The 21,189-nt window shown below is 50.2% G+C and overlaps 1 protein-coding gene across 4 annotated transcripts in view; it reads left to right on the plus strand.

The window, feature by feature from the left end:
* The first annotated feature begins 13,976 nt into the window (after positions 1–13,976).
* The window catches only part of PLA2G6 (phospholipase A2 group VI), a 49,378-nt gene continuing 42,165 nt past the window's right edge, over positions 13,977–21,189 (plus strand). Inside the window, exons 1-2 of one of the 4 annotated variants that reach the window (XM_057486364.1) lie at positions 13,977–14,162; positions 14,686–14,800. In XM_057486364.1, the coding sequence (XP_057342347.1) occupies positions 14,786–14,800 (15 nt within the window). In that variant the 5' untranslated portion in view covers positions 13,977–14,162; positions 14,686–14,785. The remainder of the gene's footprint in view (positions 14,163–14,685; positions 14,801–21,189) is intronic. The other 3 variants (XM_036891297.2, XM_036891300.2, XM_057486365.1) reach the window with 3 other exon arrangements.

The raw sequence follows: 21,189 nt of genomic DNA on the forward strand, positions 1-21,189 counted from the left end.
CACTCACAGGATTCCTTTCATTCATAAAAACCCAGTCATGCGGTGACGTCACCGTCGCGCCTGCCCTCTTGCCCAGGAGCGGCCCCCCGGCACTCATCAGTTCCGCCCCTGATGGCCCCGCCCCGAGGTCCCGCCCATACCCAGGGTCCGCCCCGCGAGCTGGGAATCTCGACCAGGCTGAGTGAGTTCACGTGACACCTCGCGATAGCCCTGTGGGTGGAGGTGTCATTATCTCATTTTACGGTGGACAGTCCCGGGCGTCTTCTCTTTTCAACCTACTCCTCTGCCTTGATGATCTCATCTAGTCCCGTAGTTTTCAATGCCATCTATAGGCCCATGAGCCCCAACTTGACATTTCCGGAACGAGCAGCTTGTCTTGAGTCCCAGACTGCCTACTCCGCGCCTACACGTGGGTGCCAGATGGGGCAGCAAAAACCCAACTGCTGATCGTCAGCCCTACCTCAGCAACCTGTATCCCAAGACTCCCCCATCAAGTCGTCCAAGCCCAAACGTAGGAGCCCTGCTCCATCCCTTTTTCTCTCTTCCTGCCACATCCTAAGTCAAGCTGGCTCTACCTCCAGCACTGTCCTGCATCTGATCACTTCTCCCCACCTCTAGTCCTGCCAGGTCCAGGCCCCGTCAATTTACCTGGACAGTGGCAGCAGCCACCTGATAGCGTCCCACTTTACCCCTAAAGGCTTTTGTCACACACCAATGTTCTTTTTTAAACAAAGGTCAGATTGTTTCCTACATTCCAACCCTCTGGCTGAACACCCTTCATGGGTCCCGTTGCATTTACATTATAAACTATACTCCTCCCTTTAGGCTACAGGGCCCTAAGCCATCTGGCCTCTACCCAGTTCTGCATTCTCATCTGCCATTCCCCTCACCCACTGCTCTATGGCCTCACTGCCCTTCTTACTGTTCCTCAAACACGTCCAAACTCATTCCTCCCACAGGTCCTGTGCACTAGCTATTTCCTCTTCCGTTCACTGCCAGGTTCTTCCAGACTAGCTGAGATGTCACTGCCTCAGAGAGGCCTTTCCACCGTGGCCCCACCTCTGACATTTGTTTTTATATTATCTTAATATCTCTGTACGGTTATTATCTTGCTTATGTATTTGCTTGCTGTTTAGTGTCTGTCTTCTCCAGGCAGAATTTAAGTTTCATGTGTTTACATTCATAGAATGTAAGCGTATCTTGTTCACCACTGCATGTCCTATGCCTAGAACAATGCTCAGCACAGAGTAGGCCCTCAATAAAGACATGCTGAGGAAATAAATGAGTGGAGTCTCAGAGATGAAAAGTGACTTTCCAGAGTCACCCAGCTAGGAAGTACAAAAGTGGAATTTGCATCCATACCTGACTGATTCCTGCTCCAGAGGTGTGAGGCTATGCCACCTGGGTGGGGCCCCGCATGAATATAAAGGATGCATTCAGTGCCCGGAGCTCAAAAGAGGTGACATGGGGGAGCAATGCAGTTCATTCTCTCTTACCTTTGTTCATACTGTTTGCATTGCCTGAAGTATCTGCTGGTACTCAAAGAGCATCACTTCTGTGAAACTGACATCACAGCACCTACCTTATTTTACTGCATAGGGCATAGGACCTCCCCAGCTCACAGGTCTGTGTGAAATCCTGGTCACTGGCAAGGCTTGCCCTTCCCTTTACATAGTGTGATTTGATTTCAGAGTCCTTATTAAGCTGTCCTCCCTCTGGGTCATGCTCCCTGTGGGACTGTGATATAAAGGCCTTGGAGTTCACATGCAGGTTGGTCCATTAGCTTCCCAAGTGACCAAATGTTGTAGCAGCTTTGTCTGGCACTCCCAACAATCCCTGCCCTCAAACTGCCCACTTGCCCTACATTTATATATCTAACAGAGCCACTCACATTACCTCTTAGGGCATAAAAGTTCTCAGTTTTAGAAACCATACAATTGTGATTGCTGTTCTTCTCCCCACTCCCACCCCATTTTCTATGAACTTCTCATGAACCGAGGCCATAGTAGGTGCTCAACTAATGGATGAATCTCTAGTGGAGCTACACAGCACCCTTGGACACCACACTGCCTAAATCCTTTGCTCCCATACCCAGCCTGCTCACATTAAGGGGGTCAGTACTTCCACCCAGCAAGAACTGTTCCCTTCCTGGTCAAGGTCAAGGGACATGGTACAATGTCTTATTTAAAAGTGGGAGCTCTTTGGCTTGAAGGTGGTTCCTACTGGCTGAATCTAGGACAATTTGGGCACCAAAATGAATAACGGTAATGATGGGTTTTAACTCACTGAATAACCCATGAGTCCATAGTAATATGAATAAATAAATAAATATGTGAGAAGGGAAAGCTCCTTCTAGTAGAAGTGTGAGGCAGGAAGACAAGATATGAGCACGTGGAGGGAGAATAAGGCCAGTGGAGTCCACTAAATGGACTCAAAGAGTTAACCAGATAAAATCAGAGAGCCAGAAAGGACTGACAGAGTTAATGCGTTAATTAGTTGAAATTCAAAGGCCAGGAGCAACTTTTAACGTCCAGATATTCCCCATATAAAGAAAAGTATCCAAGTATCCGAGCATAGCCCATGTCTTCAGTGTACCCATTAGCTCATGCCATTGTAAAATCTACTTATCCTGCAAAAAAGGCCCAGCTTATTCTTTAACTTAACATACATCCCCTTCTTCCTCATCTTCCAGCCCCTTAATCAAGTAACTTTGTAACCACGGCAGGAGACAGACCCCAGAAGTGTAAATAAACCTATATGGACGAGAATGCAGAGATAGGAACCAACACAGTCACAAAAATAACCCTATTCTTAAGACAAAACTTCAAAGGAATTATAAATCACCTGTATACATCATGCCTTATGCTGACCCCTACCCAAAAAGCCTTACAAGCCCCCAGACCCTAAACCCTTAGAGGTGCCTCTTCTCTGAGGTTGCCTATGCTCCCCTTTCTTCGAGTGTGTGCCTTTTGCCTTAAAAACTTCTCATTGCTCAACTTACTACATTTTGTCTCTGTGCTCTTCCAGCGGTGTCTTTGTTACTTTGCTATTTCATTCTATTCTCCAGACTTAAGTATGAGTCTTCGTTGTCTTTGCCCTACTTCCGATAAGTAGGGAGGGGCTGCTGAGAGCTCTGATTTGGGCCTGCAAATTGTGGTCGCCTGGGTGACCCAGACAGGGTTTATGCTTGTGCTCATTAGTAGCCTGTCTGGGAATCTCCTTTCTTTGCCTTTGGGAATTTCTCAGAACATAATCTTTCTCCATTCAGTGCTCTGCGGCTCCCCAGATCCTGGAGCAGTAGGAACTTAGTTCCCATACTGTGCAGATTCAAGCAGACACTGGACACCAGGTGCTCCTGGCTTTAGGAGTTGGCAAGGGATCTGCCCAAGGTCTAGCAGTTCAATGAGCTTCCCTTCCTCCCTCTGTTCTTTCTTACTCTCTGCTGCCTGCAAGGTAGCTGCCATTCCCTGCTTACTCTCACTTTAATGAATTTCTTCCTCACCTTGTACTCTTGACTTCCCTGCATCTCTGAACCAAATTCCTCCCCAACAGAAGGAACTATGGAGTTAGAAAATGACCATTAGGCAACTACCATAGTAATAGTGGGTTCCAACAAGAATTAACAATGGATAAAAAAATTTGATGAAATTTTATAGTTTCCAAGTATTGCCCCAGCCCACAGACAAATATTAATTAGAAATGGAAAGATAGTAACTCTACAGTGGAGCAACCTGGCAGATACCACTTTCTCTAAGTGGTCAAAGTTAAAATCACCAGTAACGGGTCAAATTGATGTGTGTGTCTCCTATACGATACACTGAGGATCCAGCATCGCTCTGTGGCATTTCTGCCCCAAATTTCTACCATGAGTCTAATTGTGGGGAAAGATCAAACAGACCTAAATTGAGAGAAGTCCTAAAAAATAACTGGACCTTGCACTTAGAAAAATGACAAGATCGTGAAAGCCAAAGACTTTAATTCCGGGTTAGAGGAGATGTGAGGACTGACCACAATGTGTGATCCCGGGTCTTCCTTTGGTCTGAAGGACATTATTAAGGTAATTGGTAGAAATCTGAATAAGGTCTGCAGACTAGATAATTGAATCGCATTGATGTTAATTTCCTGGTTTTGGTAATTGTGGTCATATAAGAAATGTCTTGACTTTAGGAAGCACACACTGGAGTATTTAGAGATAAAGGCGTATTGTGTTTGCAATTTACTCTCAAATGGTTCAGAACAAGATAGATGGGGGATTATAAAGAAAATGTGATAAAATATTAACAATTGGGGAATCTGGATGAAGAACATACAGAAATTCTAGGTCATTCTTGCCATTTTTTGTTTTGATAACAAAGTTTTGGGTTTGTTTTTGGTATTTAAGTAGGGGCTCTCAAGTAAGCCTATAGGCTCAAATCCTGGCCTCATCCCTCACTAGCTGAGTGATTTAACTTTCCCTGCCTCACTCTCATCCTCTGTAAACTGGGCTTATTAATAGTGCCTATTTCATAGTCTGTGAAACAATATAATATGTTCACACTTAGAAGCATTTGGCACAGTGATCTAGTGTGGAATAAGAGATCACAGTAAGTACTGGGTTGGAGAGAGATGAACCCTCTGGAGTCCCCTAGGACACTCCCTCTGACAAACCTTTTTCTTCCCTCAGTGAGTGACACAAAGCTGGTGATGACTTCATCTGGCTGAGAGACCCCACCTCCTCCAACAGGGAGGGAGGGCCTTGTCTCAGTTTCTGAGGGAGGCATCCTCTGCCAGTACGGTCCAGCAGAACTCGAACTGGCCCAGCTGGTCTGCTATTCACCTGCCACGGGATCCTAAACACCAAACAGCCCCCAAGCAGTCCCTGCAGGACCCTGGGGCTTCCTTGCCAGTAGTAGCAACGGGCTTGACCTGGGCTAGGACCTGCAGCCCAGATGGCACCCCTGGCTGACCCCAGTGTGGGGTATTCCTGGCTCCCAGCCTCAGGTTCCCCACTTGCAGTGAGAGTGTAGGATTCGCTCAGTAGTTTTTAAACGATCTCGAGCCACAGTAAACTTTCTTCAAGGGAAAGTTAACTCTGCCTTGCATTCCACATTGTAAAATAGCTAGAAGCTGCCAGCTGCAGAGGAGGCTCAGCTTGGCTTGAAGATTTCTGGTTGAGAGTTCTCTGGTGACCCTTCTTTGCCTTGAGATTTTATTTCCAGGCCCCCAGGAGCTCCTGACCCTGGACCCTCGAGCCTCCCCTGCCCTCCTCAGCAGGGCAGCCCTCCAAGGGCTGGGCCAGGTCCTACACTGGCCCTGGGTCCCTCTGCTGGGCAGGAGTGACACTAAAGGGGCTCCTGTTAGCACCTGTAGGTATCTTGTCTTGTTCCCAGCCCTTTCACCAATCATATGCCTTCTCTCAGTTTCTTATTACTGCTTATTACTTATTATTATATTTATTACTATTATTATGTTTTTGAGATGCGTCCTTTGTTAGAGGCACCCTGCAAAGTGCCTGAGACCTGTTTGCATAGTACATATTTTCCCAGCTCTTTTTCCCCACCGCTAAATAAACCAACTATCCTGAAAAACTATCTGGTTTTTATCACATTTATCACATTTCAATGTCTACATAAGCCAGTGTTTTCTTCTCACAGAAGCCCTGACCAGTGACGGGGAACAGTGGTATACAAATGATCAGCCTCACTTCAAAGCTGAGCAAATGGACCAATTTATGGATTTGCTGACTGCCCAGGGAGCAGCCCCGGCTGCCGAGTGTGGGGTGCCTGGCCACCCTTAGTCCTCTCCACCATCTCAAGAGTTAGGTACAAATATTGCCCTTTGCAGAGGAGAAACCGAATCTCTGCGGGGAAACTAGCCCCGTATCACACAGCTAGTCCGTGGCAGAGGAGGACTTGGACTCAGGTTGGTCTGATTCAAGGGCCATGCTCTCCCCCACTGCCCCTGCCTGGCATAACCCCTGGGCTAATATGGAAGAGATGTGCTGTTTCCCATGGGCCATCTGAGAGTCTGATAATTAGAGGACCCTCCATCACGCCCTGTGGGCAACCCCTGCTGGATCCTGTGGAGGAATCCTCGGTCCTCCTCCCCCTCTTACTTTTAAATCCTAAGGCAAACTGGGGAGAGACTGGGAGAGTATCCCTGCATGGGGCCCCCGTCAGCAGTGGTCCTGGGTCTGGGCTAGAGACAGTCCAGCAGGGAGGAAGACAGGTTTGAACAAATCCAGATAGCCACAGTGACTACTGTTACTCTGTTGATGAGACACATCCTTTGTGAACCTGTCGTCTTACAAAATTCTCTGAGATGTCTTTATTACCCCCACTTTATAGACGATGAATCTGAGGCTCAGAGAGGCAATGCCATTTGCTCAGGGCAGCCCTGTGAATAAAGGCCCTCACCACTCCTGTGCGGTGTGGACATTTTACTGCCACTTTGCCAACACTGGGTGTTGTCATTTTTTTTTAACTGTGCTAATTTTCTAGGCAAATGATGTGACCTTATTCAAATTTGCATTTCTCTGAATGTGAATGAAGTTGAATACATTGCCATAGTTGGTTAACCAGTTGGGTTTCTTTTCTGAATTATCTGTTTTGTATTCTATTTTAGATAACACATTTTTATGTTTGCAAACTGATGTTTAGGGTCCTGAAACTTAGGACTGCACACATTCCCATTTTTCTCTCCAATCCCCATCATTTTTACCCTCTAAAACCTCCTCCCCGCTGACAGCATCCGTATACCTGGGAGTTCGCCATTCCCAGTCTGAGGCCTTTGCGCGCCCCGAGCCTGCTCAGGGCTTCTGGAGGGGAACAGCCCCCATGTCCAGCAAGTCCATAGCAACTGCAGCTGGGCTCATTATAGGTCATTCTCCAATCACAGCCATAGGTTCCAAGTCCCCAGAAATCCTTTTTTGGGTCCCCAGCCAAGCCGGTCCCTTCTCCTGGCAGACTTCCAGCACACCGCTTTGCCCCCACCGCCACCTGAGGGGCAGTGGCCGTCCGGGAGGCCCCTACCTCCACCCCTGCACCTGTCCTTTTGCCTTCCTCGGTCCCTGCAGACGCTGTCCCTCATCCTGCCCCAAAGCCACCTCTCCTCTTCCTGGCCATCGTGCCCACCACCCTCCACCCCATCCTCTCTCTCAGCACTGCAATGTCCCCAAGAGGCTGTCAGCTCTGAAAGCCCCGCCCCCACCTTGCACACCACCACCCCAGCTCCAAGCCTTGCCTTTTCTTCTCTCTAGGGCCCAAACCTGGAGTCATCTACACTCACTGCCTCCCAGCGCCCCTTGCCTCCCCCACCTCCCAACGCCTCACAGCCTGGCGACTGCCCCCACCATGCTCTGAAGGGACTCTTGCTGAGGTCCCAGCAACCTCTTCGTTGCTAACTCCAGGGTCCATTTTTCGTCTTCATCTGTCTTGCCCTTTGACAGCTCTTAACCTTATGCACTCTCCCCTCCTTTTTGAGACACTCCTTCCCCTTGGCTTCTAAGGCTTGGATTTCCCTCCTGCCTTTTCTGTCTCCATCCCTGGCTCCTCCTGACCTTTCAAGGGTCAGCGGTGCTCAAAGCTTTGTCCATTGCCCTCCCCTTCTCTCCCCGAGGAATCTGATTCCCTCTCAAGATTTCAGGTGCCATCTGACCCTGATGGCTCCTAAATCCCTCCCTCCTGCCTGAAACTCTCTCATGTCTCACATCTGGTTGAGTATCTGCCGCGCAGACATGGGTTCCCCCTGCCCTTCCCTGGCACATCCACCCCAACAGAGTCACAGCACAACTCAGCGTCACCCTCCCAAGCTGCACCTCCCCTCGTTTCTCCCGTAGGCTGGTGACACCACCTTCCACTCCATCACCCTAGAGAGACACCAAGCCATCACCCTTGCCTCATCCCTCTCCCTAATTCCCCCAGTCACCAAGTCTCAGTGCCCTCATCTCCTTGACCTCTCTTGATGCTCTCTCTCTTCCCTCAGCCACGGCCTCAGTTGAAGCCATGCCTCTCTCTCCTGGACAGTTGCAATGGCCTCCTGCCTGGTCTGCCTGCCTCCAGCACTTTCTAATCCAGCCTCCACACAGAAGATACAGAGAGTTTTTAAAACCTGAACTTGACCAGGACACTCCCCTGTTCCTACCCTTCCATGGCTCCCCATTGCCCACAAACCAAGTCCAGTTTTCACAGGCCTTGTAGACCTGGCCTCTGCTCTGCTGGCTCAGCTTTCCGCATTCCCGATGGGCTCCAGGGACCCTGAACCCCGCCCTCATGTTCCTCATGCTTTTCCACACCTCCATGCTTCGGCTCCTGCAGATCCCTCCACCAGGACCTCCCTTCTCAGTTCTAGTTACCCTTCAGTTCCCAGCAAGCTTCCCAAATAAGCCCCAGGAGGACTTGGGTCCTCACGGGATGGGTACCTGCCCTGGCCTCCCTTCAGGAGGACACTTCTGTCTCCAAGCTAGTGTCCTGTGTCTTCGGGGCTGTCTCCTCTTAAACCACAAGCTCTTTGAGGACAAGGACTACACCCTTTCATTTCTGTGTCCCCAGGGCCTAGCCCAGGGCATGGCATGTAGTGGGGACACATGCATGTTTACTGGATGCCTGGATGAGTTGGGCTCCATGCTAGGCTCCACCAAGACAGTCAGGCTGTGGCAAGAGAGGGAGGAAGGAAGAGGGGAGGGTCCATCTCCTAAAAGGCCCTTTGGCTCCCTGACAGTGGGGTCTGTGCTCACCTCACTGGCTGCCCATCACGCCCTGCATCCACACCCAGGAAAGAATTCTCTGGGGTTCCCTGTGATTCCCCTTTATGACGGCCACACTCCCGAGACTATTCGATCTGGCCTGCTCAGGAGTGCGTGGTTGCAGCAGAGTGTCAGAACTCTCTGACACATAAACCAGGCCCACCAGGCAGAGTGCAGATAGTCCACGCAGGTGGTCCAGCAGGTTCTGCCCACATCCGTCCGCAGGGGCCTCTCCTCCTCTCTCGCTGCCACCTCACTCGCTAGCCTGCCTCCTGTCATCACCCATTGCTTCAGATGCCTCTCAGCTCTTGGGGCCTCTGGCGGTCTTCCCCAGCCCCTAACCACCTTGAGGATTGAAAGGGCATCAGTATGATATTGTGTACCAGCCTCCTCTCTTCCGATAATGCTGCCCGTGCCCAGCCAGAGTGGAGGTTGCCACAGCGATTGTGCCAGGGGCCAATTGTAGCTCCCAACTCCTGGCCAGAGCTGATTGGCTCTGGGGCGGCACACAGCCCCGCCGATCCTATTACAATCCTTTCCAAGAACTAGGGGGAAAAGCTCAGAGCATTTCTGCTGGTGAGAGCTGTGTAGAGTGCAGGGGCTGCATCCCTCCCTCTGAGCAGAAGAAGCCAGAGAAGAGGATGAGGTGGATACCCTAAAAGGCAGAGGCGTGGGGAGCTGGGTTAGAGCTCACCCAAGGCCCTCTGGTGTTGAGCGTTGGGCTGGGCATTTCTCCTTGGATCCTCTGGTGACTTTTCAGTCAGTTAGCCTGATGCCTATGCTGATTGGAGCTATGTTTGTGTCTCCTACAATCAGGAGAGACCCGACTCATTCTAATCTCTTCTTGATCCCTCTTTACTCAGTTCCCTTTGCCAGGAATCACTTAAAATATGGTTGCATTGCCATATTCAATTAAATTACATGCGTTCTAGAAACCTTTTGCTGAAGACGGATGGGGAATATGAGATGTAGCTGATTAAGCATGACGGCTTCTGTCATCACAAACAAAACGGAGTCTTGTTGCCCTGTCGATCAGTGTAGAGGTCGTTTGGGATATTCAGAACTATTCTGGTTCCCCTCCGGGCCACATGGCAGGACTGCATCTCCCATCTCCCTTGAAGTGGGGGTTATGGCCATGTGATACGTTTCGGCCAGTGAACCGTGAGCAGGAGAATCACACCATCTGTGAGGAGCAGCTTTACGCCGCTGGGGCCTGACTCACCAAGGCCAGATCCCCCGATCACGGAAGCCCACGTAGAGGAGGCTCTCCCTCTGCCTGGGTTCCTGAGCGTCCTGGATAAACAGAATCCCACCCCTGCCCACTGGACAGACCGTGTGAACAAAGACATAAACCTGTTAAGCCGATGAGACTGTGGGGTTGTTTGTTCCTACAATGCTCCCTAGCCTACCCTGTATGATGGAGTCTGGAACAAGACCCATTGTAATTTCATGATTTTTTTAGGAAAATCATATTTGCCTCTGTTCCACTGTCTCACAATAAACAATCATCTGCATATTTGAGGCAAGTCCGTATTAAGCTGTGGACTCTAAGGACAGGAATCTTTCATGAATCCACACCTCCAACAGCAGGGCTGTGCCCAGAGTAGGTGCTTCGTGGTCACTGAGAACGGAAACTGAAGTGAGGGTGAGAAGCAGGGGAGAAAGAAGGGAATGAAGGCCTTGTGCAGTCTGACCCCCAAGAACCCGACAGCAGGCCCATCCTGAGCCCAGACTCTGCCTGCTCACTGACACAGGTCCTGTGTCTTTGCCTGAAATGCCCGCTGTGCAGTGTCTCCAATTCCTCGTCATCTGTCAGGGCCCAGGTTCAGGCGAGCTTCTGGGCAAAACTCCCTGGCCCCCTGGCCCTGAGACCAGCGTCTCCTCAGGCCCCAGCCTGTCCTGTGAACCCGTGTACTGGGTTAGGAACATGCAGCTACTGCCTCTGGGTCACCTGCACTCATTTCCCACCCGAGAAGGGCACAAGCCCCAGAGGCCCCCTCATCAAGTCAGAAGCCACATTGTCGTAGTTATTACACGGCTGCCTCAGGGCCTGTGGGCCCGCCAGTCACCTCTCTCAGGGCAGCACAGGGATTTTTTTCCATGTCAGCTCACTGTTTGTAATCCTTCTGAGATTCCCACTACCTGAGGGACAAGTTCCACATCCTCAGCCTGGCACTCAAGACCCTTCATGCTTGGCATCATGGCTCACCTGCCCACTCACTCACCTGCTTACCACACGAGGCTCCAGCAATGTTCGACCTCTTGCAGTTCCCCAGACAATGATACAATCTTTACCCGTATGGTTTGTTCCACATGGAATGTTCTTACTTTCCTAATCTAGCAAACAAACTCCTATTCAACCTTTGAAACCCAACTTAAGACAGGTGTTGGTAAAAATTTTTTTCTGTAAAGGGCCAGATAGAACTATTTCAGGCTTTGTGGGCCATACTGTTTCTGTCACAATTACTCAACTCTGCCATTTTAGAAAGTATAGACATGTAAACGAATGGTGTGGCTGTGTTCCAATGAAAGTTCGTTTACAGGAGCAGGTAGCAGGCAGAATAGTTTGCCCACCTGGGCCGAGAAGTCATCTCACGAAGCTTGCCACATGACAGACTTCACATGTCTTCTTGCCATGCCCTCTATACATTACACATCTTATCATGACACAAACCTCAATTGCAACGATTCTAGAGTTGTGATGATTAAATTAGATGGTGGATCAAACCATCACCTCTCACCAGGTCTCTGTAGTAGCTTCTCACTTGTCCCAAACTCTGTCTTGCCTGTAGAGTCTATTCTTACAGAATAGGCATGGTCTGTTAAAATAGAAGTCCCATCAGGTCACTCCTCTGCTCAAAAACTTCCCATGGCTCCCCATTACCCTCAGATTGAAAACCCAGTTCTAAAATGGTCTACAATGTGCTATAGGCCCCAATATCTCTTTGATGTCATTGTCTGCTATGCTTCCACTCTCCACTCCAGGCGCGAGACAGTCCTTGCTTTTCCTGAAACAAGCCATGGAGACTCCTGCCTTTGCTTTTGCTGTTCCTTCCATATGAAACATTCTCTCCAAGGTTATCACATGGCTCTCTCCCTCACCTCCTTCAGGTCCTTGTTTAAATGTCTCCCTTCTCAGTGAGACCTTTCCTGGTCACTCTGTTTCAAACTGCAGCCCGACCCCCTTTCTCTCCTCCTTGTGTTTACTCCATAGCATTTATCAACCGCTGACACATTGTATTTTTCCCCAGACTTTTTAATTATGAAAATGTCCAAGCACACAAAATGCAAGGACAAGTGCAATGGCACTCATATACACAACTCAACACTCAAGGTTTTTTGCAAGAAAAATGCTAACATCATGACACTTCACCCAAGGATGTTAGCAAAAGGCATTCTGTGTTTGACTTCTCTATGTTGTGTATGGTCTATTTTGCCCCACAAGACTGTGAACACCACGAGGGCAGGGATTTTGTCTTTTTTGTTCACTGTGATTTCCTCAGCACCAAGAGCATTGCTTGGCATGTAGCGGTCACTTCTATAGTTTGGGGAAAGAAAAGACAAGACAGGGCCTAATGCTGGTTCTCCCTCTTACTGACATGAGGATCATTTTCCCTTGCTGAGCCTAGGTTTCTTCATCTATAAAGTGGGGTAATTGTACTGCTTTTCTGGGCTGCTGTGAAGATCAAGCAAGGTAAGAGTGGAAAATTGCACCATTACCACGTCGGTTAGTTAAATTTCTGTCTGACTCCTTGAGGTAGAGGACTTGGTCTAATCTGACCCTCTGGATTCTGGGCTCCTAGAAGGCAGACATCTTCCTCTGAGATGTTTGTAGCTGTGAAGCCTAGCACAGCCCCTCAAGAGAAGCTCTTTGACTTAATCTGTTCCAGTGACAAATCCAGCAGAAACCCAACAGGCTGCGTTCTCTCACGCTTCTTGCCCCCTCCCTTTCCATTGCTGGCTCACGCAATGCTACCTAAAAATCCCCTTTACTTCATTCTTGCTTTACCCACTCATTTAACAATTTTCACCAGAAACACCTAGGGGAAGGGCATTCAACTTCATTAGGCCCTGAGATTTTATGTTATGAATTTCTTTCATGGATATTTGAGTGTTCTAATGATTCATCCAGCTTCCCTTGGCCTTTTCTGCATTTCAGATTCAGCTGTGTGTCTGTGTGGCCATACTTATCTCGCAGACCTTGTGTTTGCTGAAGAAAGGGACACATGCTGTTGAACCTACCTGTTTTCTGAGGTTAGATTGCTTGGTAGTAGGTGGAATGCCCGGCCTTTTGCAAGCTCCCTTTTAACCATCACCTTAACTTCATTTGTTTCGGGTGTGGAGGGCAAGATATTTTGAGAATTCCGAGTCTTCGTAACTTCCTTTCAACTCAAAGCTGAAACTCTTGAGCAAAATTTCAATCTTAGTTTAGGGGAAACAGTTTCCTCACCTATAAAAATGCATTCAAGAGCAACTACAATCCAGACATTTTCCTCTGGGATGTAGCTGCAAGGTCAATGTGGATATGAAGTCATGTTACTTTGTAACTGGTGAAGCTCTCTACAGATAGTGACATGATCTGCTCAATCATAAGTAAATCTGTGACTGTACCCTAACCTCACTTCTTTCCAGGGTACCTTCCTCAGCATTACTAGTAACAACTGCCATCTATTGAAATCCCATTATGTGCAGGCCCGGGGACTAATTTATTTCTAGTCAGCACATCTCTGAAGCATGACTGTGCCACTTCTGGGGTAAGGAGGTCACAGAAACCAACTTAATTTGCTCAAGTTTCTACTAAAAGTGCCAAGATATTTCCTGAGATCAGCTTGGGGTTGGGTTGTTAGATAGCAACCAATACTTTTTCAGCCTAACTGTACTTAGCATGTTTTATTTATATTAACAAATTATTGGTTGTTTAGCTGAAATTCAAATTTAACCGCGCGTCCCGTATTTTTGTTAAATCTGGCAAAATCAAAGCAAGTTACTCCCCTTTTCTGCCCTACATCTTCGTTGGTTTTATTTTTATCTTTACGGATCATTAACAGTAGGCTCGGACTCCAGGCCACCGACCCTTTCAGGAGGCGGGGGACGGAGAAGGGTGACACTCCTGTCCTTCACAGAATGCCTACAAAGCGCCATCACGTGGACCTTCCGCCCGGCACAGACAGGGCCGCGTCCCGCCGCCGAGGATTGGCTCTAGCCCAAAGCCCGGCCCCCTCGGCGAAGACAGCCCCTTCCATTGGACAGTTATTAAAGATGGCGGGGCCCCGGCCCCGCCTTCCTCGCGAGCCGCGCAGTCCGCGCGGTTGCGGGACCGCCGCGGAGGCCTGGGACACGGGTTTCTGTGATTGGCGGAGGGCGTGGCTGGGCCGTCACGTGGCTCGGGGCGCGTTTGTTTGCGGAAGTAGGAGGAAGTAGAAGTGCTGAGTAAGCCTAGGTGAGTGACGGCAAAGGGGAGGCGGGGCCTGGGGGGGGCCCTTCCCTAATCTCCGCTCCTCAGGCTCCATGGTCCCCACCCGACCCTCCTTCGGACCTCACCGGTGTTCCCCGATTCTGAGGCATGACCTCCATTGACCCTTGTGTGACGCTTGCTTCCGCCCTTTGATCCCCCAGCGTCCCAACTCCCATCCGGTGTCCGTTCGTGTCTCATCTCAAGCTTGCGTACCCCTAGGGACCCCAGCTTCCACGCTGGGTCCCACGTTAGGGTCTCAGTCTCCCCCGTGTGTCTCCCCTCTATCCCTAACTTACTGAGTCGCCCCTCCCCGTCTTCTCCCAACTCTCAGTAGGTCCCAGTGTCCCCATATTTCACTCGGGGCCTCAGCTTTCATCCTGTGCCTTTCCAAGTGCTCCCGATTTTCCTGACTCAAGAATATTCGACTCGATCGATCCCCCACTTCACCTCTGTCGTCTGCATTTCTCCATTTCTTTCTCCCTACTTACTGTCTCTCATGTGCCTCTAGATTTCACCGTGCCTGCTGCCCACCATGTGCCCTCCTTCACTATGGCCTTGTGACCCGAGTATCCCAAATCCCTAATCCTGTGTACCTACTGCTCCCACGGATGACTTGGACGCTGGTGACAGGGAGCTTGTGACCTGCATGACCATGTGACTGAAAGGGCAGGGCAGGCCCGTGGGTGTGGGACAATGCACAGGGCTCAGGGATCTGTGCCCATTTTTTAATGGACTACTCATATGACCCCAAATAAATACCTTCCCTTCCCCTAAATTCCTGGATTTTTTCCTTACCTGCCCTCTAACTCGCCCAACAGGATGTTAAGCAGGTTTGGTTTGGCAACACAGATGCTCCACCCTTGGGCTGAATGCAGTGTTTTTGTTATTGTCTCTGCTTTAAAATGTTTTGGTAGTTTAGAGACTACTTTTTGTCCAAGTCTCAGTTTTCTCATCTGTAACTGGGGGATTGTATTTCTTGTCTTCATAAGGCTGCCATGAGGTTCAAAATTTGAGAAAGTGTAGAAGGCAAAGCTTTGTAACTGCTATGGGCCTGTACAAATGCGTGGTTTTGCTCTTGTGTCATAGGCAAGAAAGGGAAAGGGAGAGTGAAAAAACAAGGAGGGAAAGACAAGTAGAAGTCACGTTGTGTTTCATCTGGCATTTGGCAGTGTTTATTGATCATTCTCTTTGTGAGTCAAGCTTTTTTATAGGTTAATCCTGACCATTCATTCATTATTCATTCCTCATTCATTTAACAAATATTAGTGAACTGTTTACAATGTCCTAGACTAACCTTGATATAGTCAATGTTATTCCCATTTAACATAAGGAGAAGATGAGTTGCCTGAGATCACAGCAATTGCGGTTGGAGCTGGAATCTGAGCACCAGAGCCTCTGTGATTGCCCTGCTGTGTAAGGGTCACTACTGTTGTCTCAGTGCCCAGGGCACTTTTTCTCCCTTCCATGTTATTTTGTTGGATGACAGTATCCCCAAAAGATAGTTTCCCTCTCACTCAGCATAGTGACATCACCAAGAGATAGAGGAAGGAGGAATTGAAGTGCTGTGTGTGCGTGTGTGTGTGTGTGTCTGCACACATGTGCTGGGTGTGTGTGGAAGGGGTGAGAGGCTGTAGTGAACGGGAGGCCTTGTGCTATAAGCTTTATTTTGTAGAAGGTGGTGCTGGGAGAATGTTTTAATAGGTCTCTGCCTTAAATGTCTCTTCTCTTTTCTGTCCATCATTTTTTGGGGTGATCTCATCGGTCTCATGGCTTTAAATACTCTCTCTATTCTGACAACTCCCAAATGTATATCACCAGTCCAGACCTTTCCCTGAATGACAGACTCACATATATAATTGCTTGCTCAACACTTCAAACTTAGGCATTTCAAAGTTAAAGTATTTAGAACTAAGCTCCTGATACACATCTCTTTCATTCCTTCCCCACCCTCCACCAAAATCTGTCCCTCCCACTCATTTCTCATGTTTAGGAAGTGGCAATATTCTCAGGCCAAAGCTGTGATACTACCCTTGATGCTGCTCTACTCCCACATCCAGCCAGAGTGATCTGTTAATGTCTCTCCTTTGCTCCAAGCCTGCAGTGGCTTCTCTCACTGTGCATGCCTGGCCCTCTGTTACCTCTCCAACCTCACTGGCTTCCTTTCTATTCCTAGAGCTCACCAGGCATGCTCCAGCCCCAGGGCCTTTGCACCTGCTCCTTCCTCTACCTGGAAGACTCCACCGAGATATCCATATGACTTTTGCCCTCCTATTCTTTAAATCTTTTTTCAAGGTCAAGTTCTTGGTGAGGACTTCCCTCCTCAACCTTTCAAAAATTTCAGCCTCGACTTGATGCTTTCTCTCCCTCTTCTCCCGCTTAGTATTTCTCGTCAGCACCTAATCAGCATATAAAACCTATGTATATGTTTTGCCAACTTAACTTCTTTACGATTTTTAGCTCTCTTTAAAATATAAATTCTAGGAGGGCAGGGATTTTGTCTTATGTTCATTAGTATATTCCCAGCAGACAGAACAATGGCTGCCACAGAATAGGTCCTCAGTAAATATCTGTAGAGTCAGCCATAAAATGGGCCACCCTGTACCATGCTGCCAGCCTAAAGATCTCCTGTTCTTGGGAGCTCCAGCAACATACTGGGGACAGTTTGCTTCCAGCCACGGTTCAGCTAAGCAGAGTGAGTGAAAGAAATACCTCTTTTTGAAATGGCCTTTTGCTCTGGCTCACATGAATGGCAGTGCATTTTTAGATCATGGCCTTAGCTTTTGGAGGACAGAGACAAAATCAAGCCTCACTCAGTCATTTTCCATTCAGGCTTTCTCCTGAAGGTAGCTTGAGGATTATGAGCTGGTGCTCTGGATTCTAACTAATTGGGTTCACATCCTGGCAAATTACAAAACCTCATGTGCCTCGGTTTCCTGCATGCAGTGTCTGGGGGATGTATGCCTTCTCTTACGACTGTTTGGAGGATTAAATGTGGCAGTTACTTCACACACTTGGCCCTGTGCCTGGCGCTCCCTGGGTGCTCCATGAATGTCACAGTGTTGTTTCAGGTGTAAGGTGACAGGAATAAGCCCTGCACCATTCCTTACTCGTTTAGGAAAGAGTTTAGGATGAACTGGGATCAGAGTGAGTATTTGGAGGGACATTTTGTTTTGGAGGCAGCCTTGGGGATCCCAAGGCTGGGACAGGGGATGGAATGACATTTGGCTTGATCCTTCCTGTCATCCAGCGTTTCCTCGTGTACTAACTGAGCACCTGCTATGCATAGGCGCTCAGCCTAGCATTGTTCAGGAGTCCGAGGAAGAAGGCATGAGTCCAGCCACCAGGCAACGCCTCCCACCTCCTTTCTCTGGGCCTCAGTTTCACATATGCCCAACGGGGATAACACCCGCACCTTCCCTTCCTCACTGGCATTTGTGAGCTCAAGGCAGCTAACAGATGTGAAAGCCCCTTGCCCACCATAAAATGCTATGGCCTTGTGAGAGGACGTAGGCCGCGGGTGGCACACGCTCACGTGCTGAGAGGTGCAGGTGGTGCGAGCTGCAGGAAGGAAGTGTGAGCTGGTCAGGGCAGGCCTGATGCTCTGACCAGACCCCGTGTTCTCAGCCCGTCACCAGGGCAGTGGATGGAGGGAGATACCAGCTGCACAGGAGGGGGTCTCTGTCCTGTGTCAGTTGTTCCAATCACGGGACATCCTGTCATAAGCAGCCGGGGCTCGTGAAGCCTGAATTCCTGTTTGAGCAGTTCTGCTTGTGCTCCCGGGATCCCCCACGTGGCCAGTCCTGCGAGCTCAGCTTCCTGGCCCGACTGCCTGTGGGGTCCTGTCACGCACCTCCCAGGCAGCTGCCCTGCCCTTCTGGCTGCGTTTTGTCAAGAAAGAAGCAGAGGGCTTAAAGAGTTTCCCTGCTTAGAGTATGAATGAGCTCAGCTTCAGGAATATAAAGACAGACTTTCCAGACCTTCTGAAGCCCAGCAGGTGCCTCATACACATTCTCCTGAACATTTCCATTGTGGTGATGTGCTGGGCAGCTCAGCTGGGTGTGGAGCAGGGTGCATGGTCTGTTACCACTGGTAAGAGAGGAGGGAGCGGGCGTCTCAGAGGAGCCGACCCCTTGGGCTTCCAGTTGGTTCTTTCATTTCTTCTCACTCACGTATTCACCAAACATTTATTAAACACCCATTGTGAGTCAGTAGCAGCATACCTGGGACTGGGATAAACAAATAAAAGGCTGGGGACAACCCAAACCAGCAGATACATGATCATTACCACAGGGTAGGTGCCCCAGTCGCAGGGGGTGCACTGATGATGTGGGGTACAGAGGAAGGGGTGTGTCCACTGGAGATGAGGTGAGAGGCCCAGGGGATGATTCTCAGAGGAGGTGCCACGTGAGAGTCTCCAAGGACAGGAAGGAGTTCATTTATTTGCCTGGAGTCCTTTCCTGAGAGTACAGTCGGAGACAGGCGGTGGAAGTGGGCAGGCCTGTCTAGGTGGGCAGTGTGTGTACAGGTACACTGACGCCTGACAGCAGCCTGCTCCAGGGGGTCTCAGGGGGGCAGCATGGAGGGGTGGAGGGGCAAGAGGTGCACTGGGCCAGCTCCCATGATGCGCGCATCCTGGCCCTGGAGCTGGGCTTCTCTGCACAGCGATGGGGAACACTGGGCAGGTGTAAGCAGGGAGTCTGCTTTGCACACTGCCGTGGGCACGGTGGGTGCAGGGATGGGTGTGGTGGCCCTGGGCTGTTGTGCTAGCTTGAAGGGAGGGATTGCAGGGGGCAGGTCTAGTGCTCTGAGCCTTCAGAGGGGCAGCTGGGCCTTGAAGGACACACAGAGGCTCTTGCAGAGACTGGTGGAGGGAGGCGGACATTCCAGGTAAGACAGGCTAGGAAGTTCGAAATCCCAGGGCCTTTTCTCTCTGGAAGAGACAACTCTGGATCTCTGGATAGGAGAGAGGGCAGCCCGGGGCTGGGCAGCCTTGCACTTCCTGTCTTCCTTGACACTTGCCCAGCGCCCTTTGGGAATCCATAGCTGCGGGGAACCCAGATACTTGGAGGTTGAGGTCTCCCTGCCCTCCCCCATAACCAGCTGCATGCTGCCTCTGCCTCTGCTGCCTTCTTGAGCTTGTCCCCGTGGCTGTAAACTAGCCGTAACCCACTTTGCAAGGCTGTGAGCGTGTCTGGCATAGTAGATGCTGGACAAAGGGCTCTGTGGCAGCCAGTGTTCACGGTGGTCACAGCAGTAACCATAGCCCCCTCTGCTGCCCAGTCCCCATGAAATGCTTGTTCCCGGACAGGTCACACAGGCTCATGTCCCCATGTCCCATGCACATTCTCTTCTGCTCTGTCTGCTGGGGAAGCGTGTCTCCCTTGTCCTGAATTCAAAGTTCAGCTCCAGAGTTACCTCCTCCAGCCATCCTTTCTGACTCTTACCCCCAAGGGATTGGTGTTTTTGAGACAGAGACTGGACTTGGGATCCCCCTGTGACTTCCTACTTTATGAAGCAATTGGCCACTTCTAGGGAACTCACCAAAGATCCCCCTGCCAGTTCACATGTCCCTTTGTCTATGTTCCCTCTTGGTGGCCATCAAATTGTCCTACTTTAATAGGCCCTTCAAACACTCCTAATCTGAGGCCTCTCTGGGCCACAGTTTCTTTATCTCTAAGATGGGGACAATATTGCTTGTCTTTCCTGCCTGACAGCTCCCCCAGGGCACCTCACCCAGCAGCCACTCTGTAAGCCTTCCCTGAAGGAACCAAGCAGGCAGGCTGGGCCTTTGCCAGGGGGCAGGTGAACAAAAATAAAGAGAACAGGCCCAAAACATCCAGCCTCACCGCAGGGAAGACAAAACTAATACCTGGCAATTGCCTAGAGTAGAGAGGCAGGATCACCATCAGCAGGAAAGTTCTTTTCTGCTCTTGGTGTCTCAGAGATCTGCTTAAAGCAGCCTCAGGCCCCCAGGAGCGCATGGTCCCCTCAGATGACCTGTGTGCAGGGAGCAAGCCCGGGTGAAAAGCCACGGTGAGCAGCTGTCAGTAGGTCAAGGCAAATGGTGACCCTGTGGGGAGGTCAAAGGGCAAGTGGCTATGAGAAGCGGTGGGGAGAGAGGCAGTGAGGAGGACAAGGCTGTGTAGGAAGGCCTCGGCTGGAAGGGACCTGACAGGTTTGAGGGGCAGCCCACTCCCCAGTGCTATGTCCCCCCTGCAGCCGTGCTGGAAAGAACCCGGCCTCTGAGGTCAGAGGTGGAGGGGATGGGAGGCAGACCACAGAACCGAGAAGGAAGCACAACCGTGTGCTCTTTCGACTTCGCACTTGCTGCCTTCCGGGCTGTGATTGTTCCCGGAAGTGGCCCAGGGGTTTTCATTTCCTCTCTTCCACCTTGTGATAACAATGGCCACTGTTTACATGCCCACAGCCAGCCAGCATGCTGGACCCTTTCCTCCATTGTGTCATTTCATCGTCACGCCCACCCTGGAAGCCTGGGAGAGAGGGAGGCCTGTCCTTTGGTGGCCAGGCTGCTGCCTGCATGGGGGAGGCACCCCCTCCACCAGCCCGGGACCCTGAGGAAGGTGCCACCTCTGGGGCGGGATGTCTTCCTTGGAGCCAGCCGGGCCCCTGCTAACCTCCCCGTAACCCTGAGTGGGTTCCTGGGTGTCCCGGCCCCCCCACTTCTGGGGGCGCCCTCCCCGTGCGGCCAGCCTGCCCTCTGGGAAGCCTCGACACTGCTTTTCTAAGCTGGGCCTGACCCCCACGGGTCCTTGTCTCCCCAGCTGCGGGCCCCAGGGGCTCAGCCCACTCTCTCACCATTTGGAAAGTAGGGAAAAGAAAAAAAATACCCATAAACCTAATACCCTCATGTCTCCTTAGTATTTTGGTGTGTTTTTCCATCAGTTTTTTTTTTTTATTTTGCTGTGCATAATTTTTAGTCAGTTAAATTATGTTTTACGAGACGTTCTCTGGGCCAAGCCTATTAGGGGTGTATGTGCACAGAGTAAAAAGA

The sequence above is a fragment of the Manis pentadactyla genome, chromosome 10, assembly GCF_030020395.1.
Source record: "Manis pentadactyla isolate mManPen7 chromosome 10, mManPen7.hap1, whole genome shotgun sequence".
NCBI classification, from domain to species: domain Eukaryota; kingdom Metazoa; phylum Chordata; class Mammalia; order Pholidota; family Manidae; genus Manis; species Manis pentadactyla.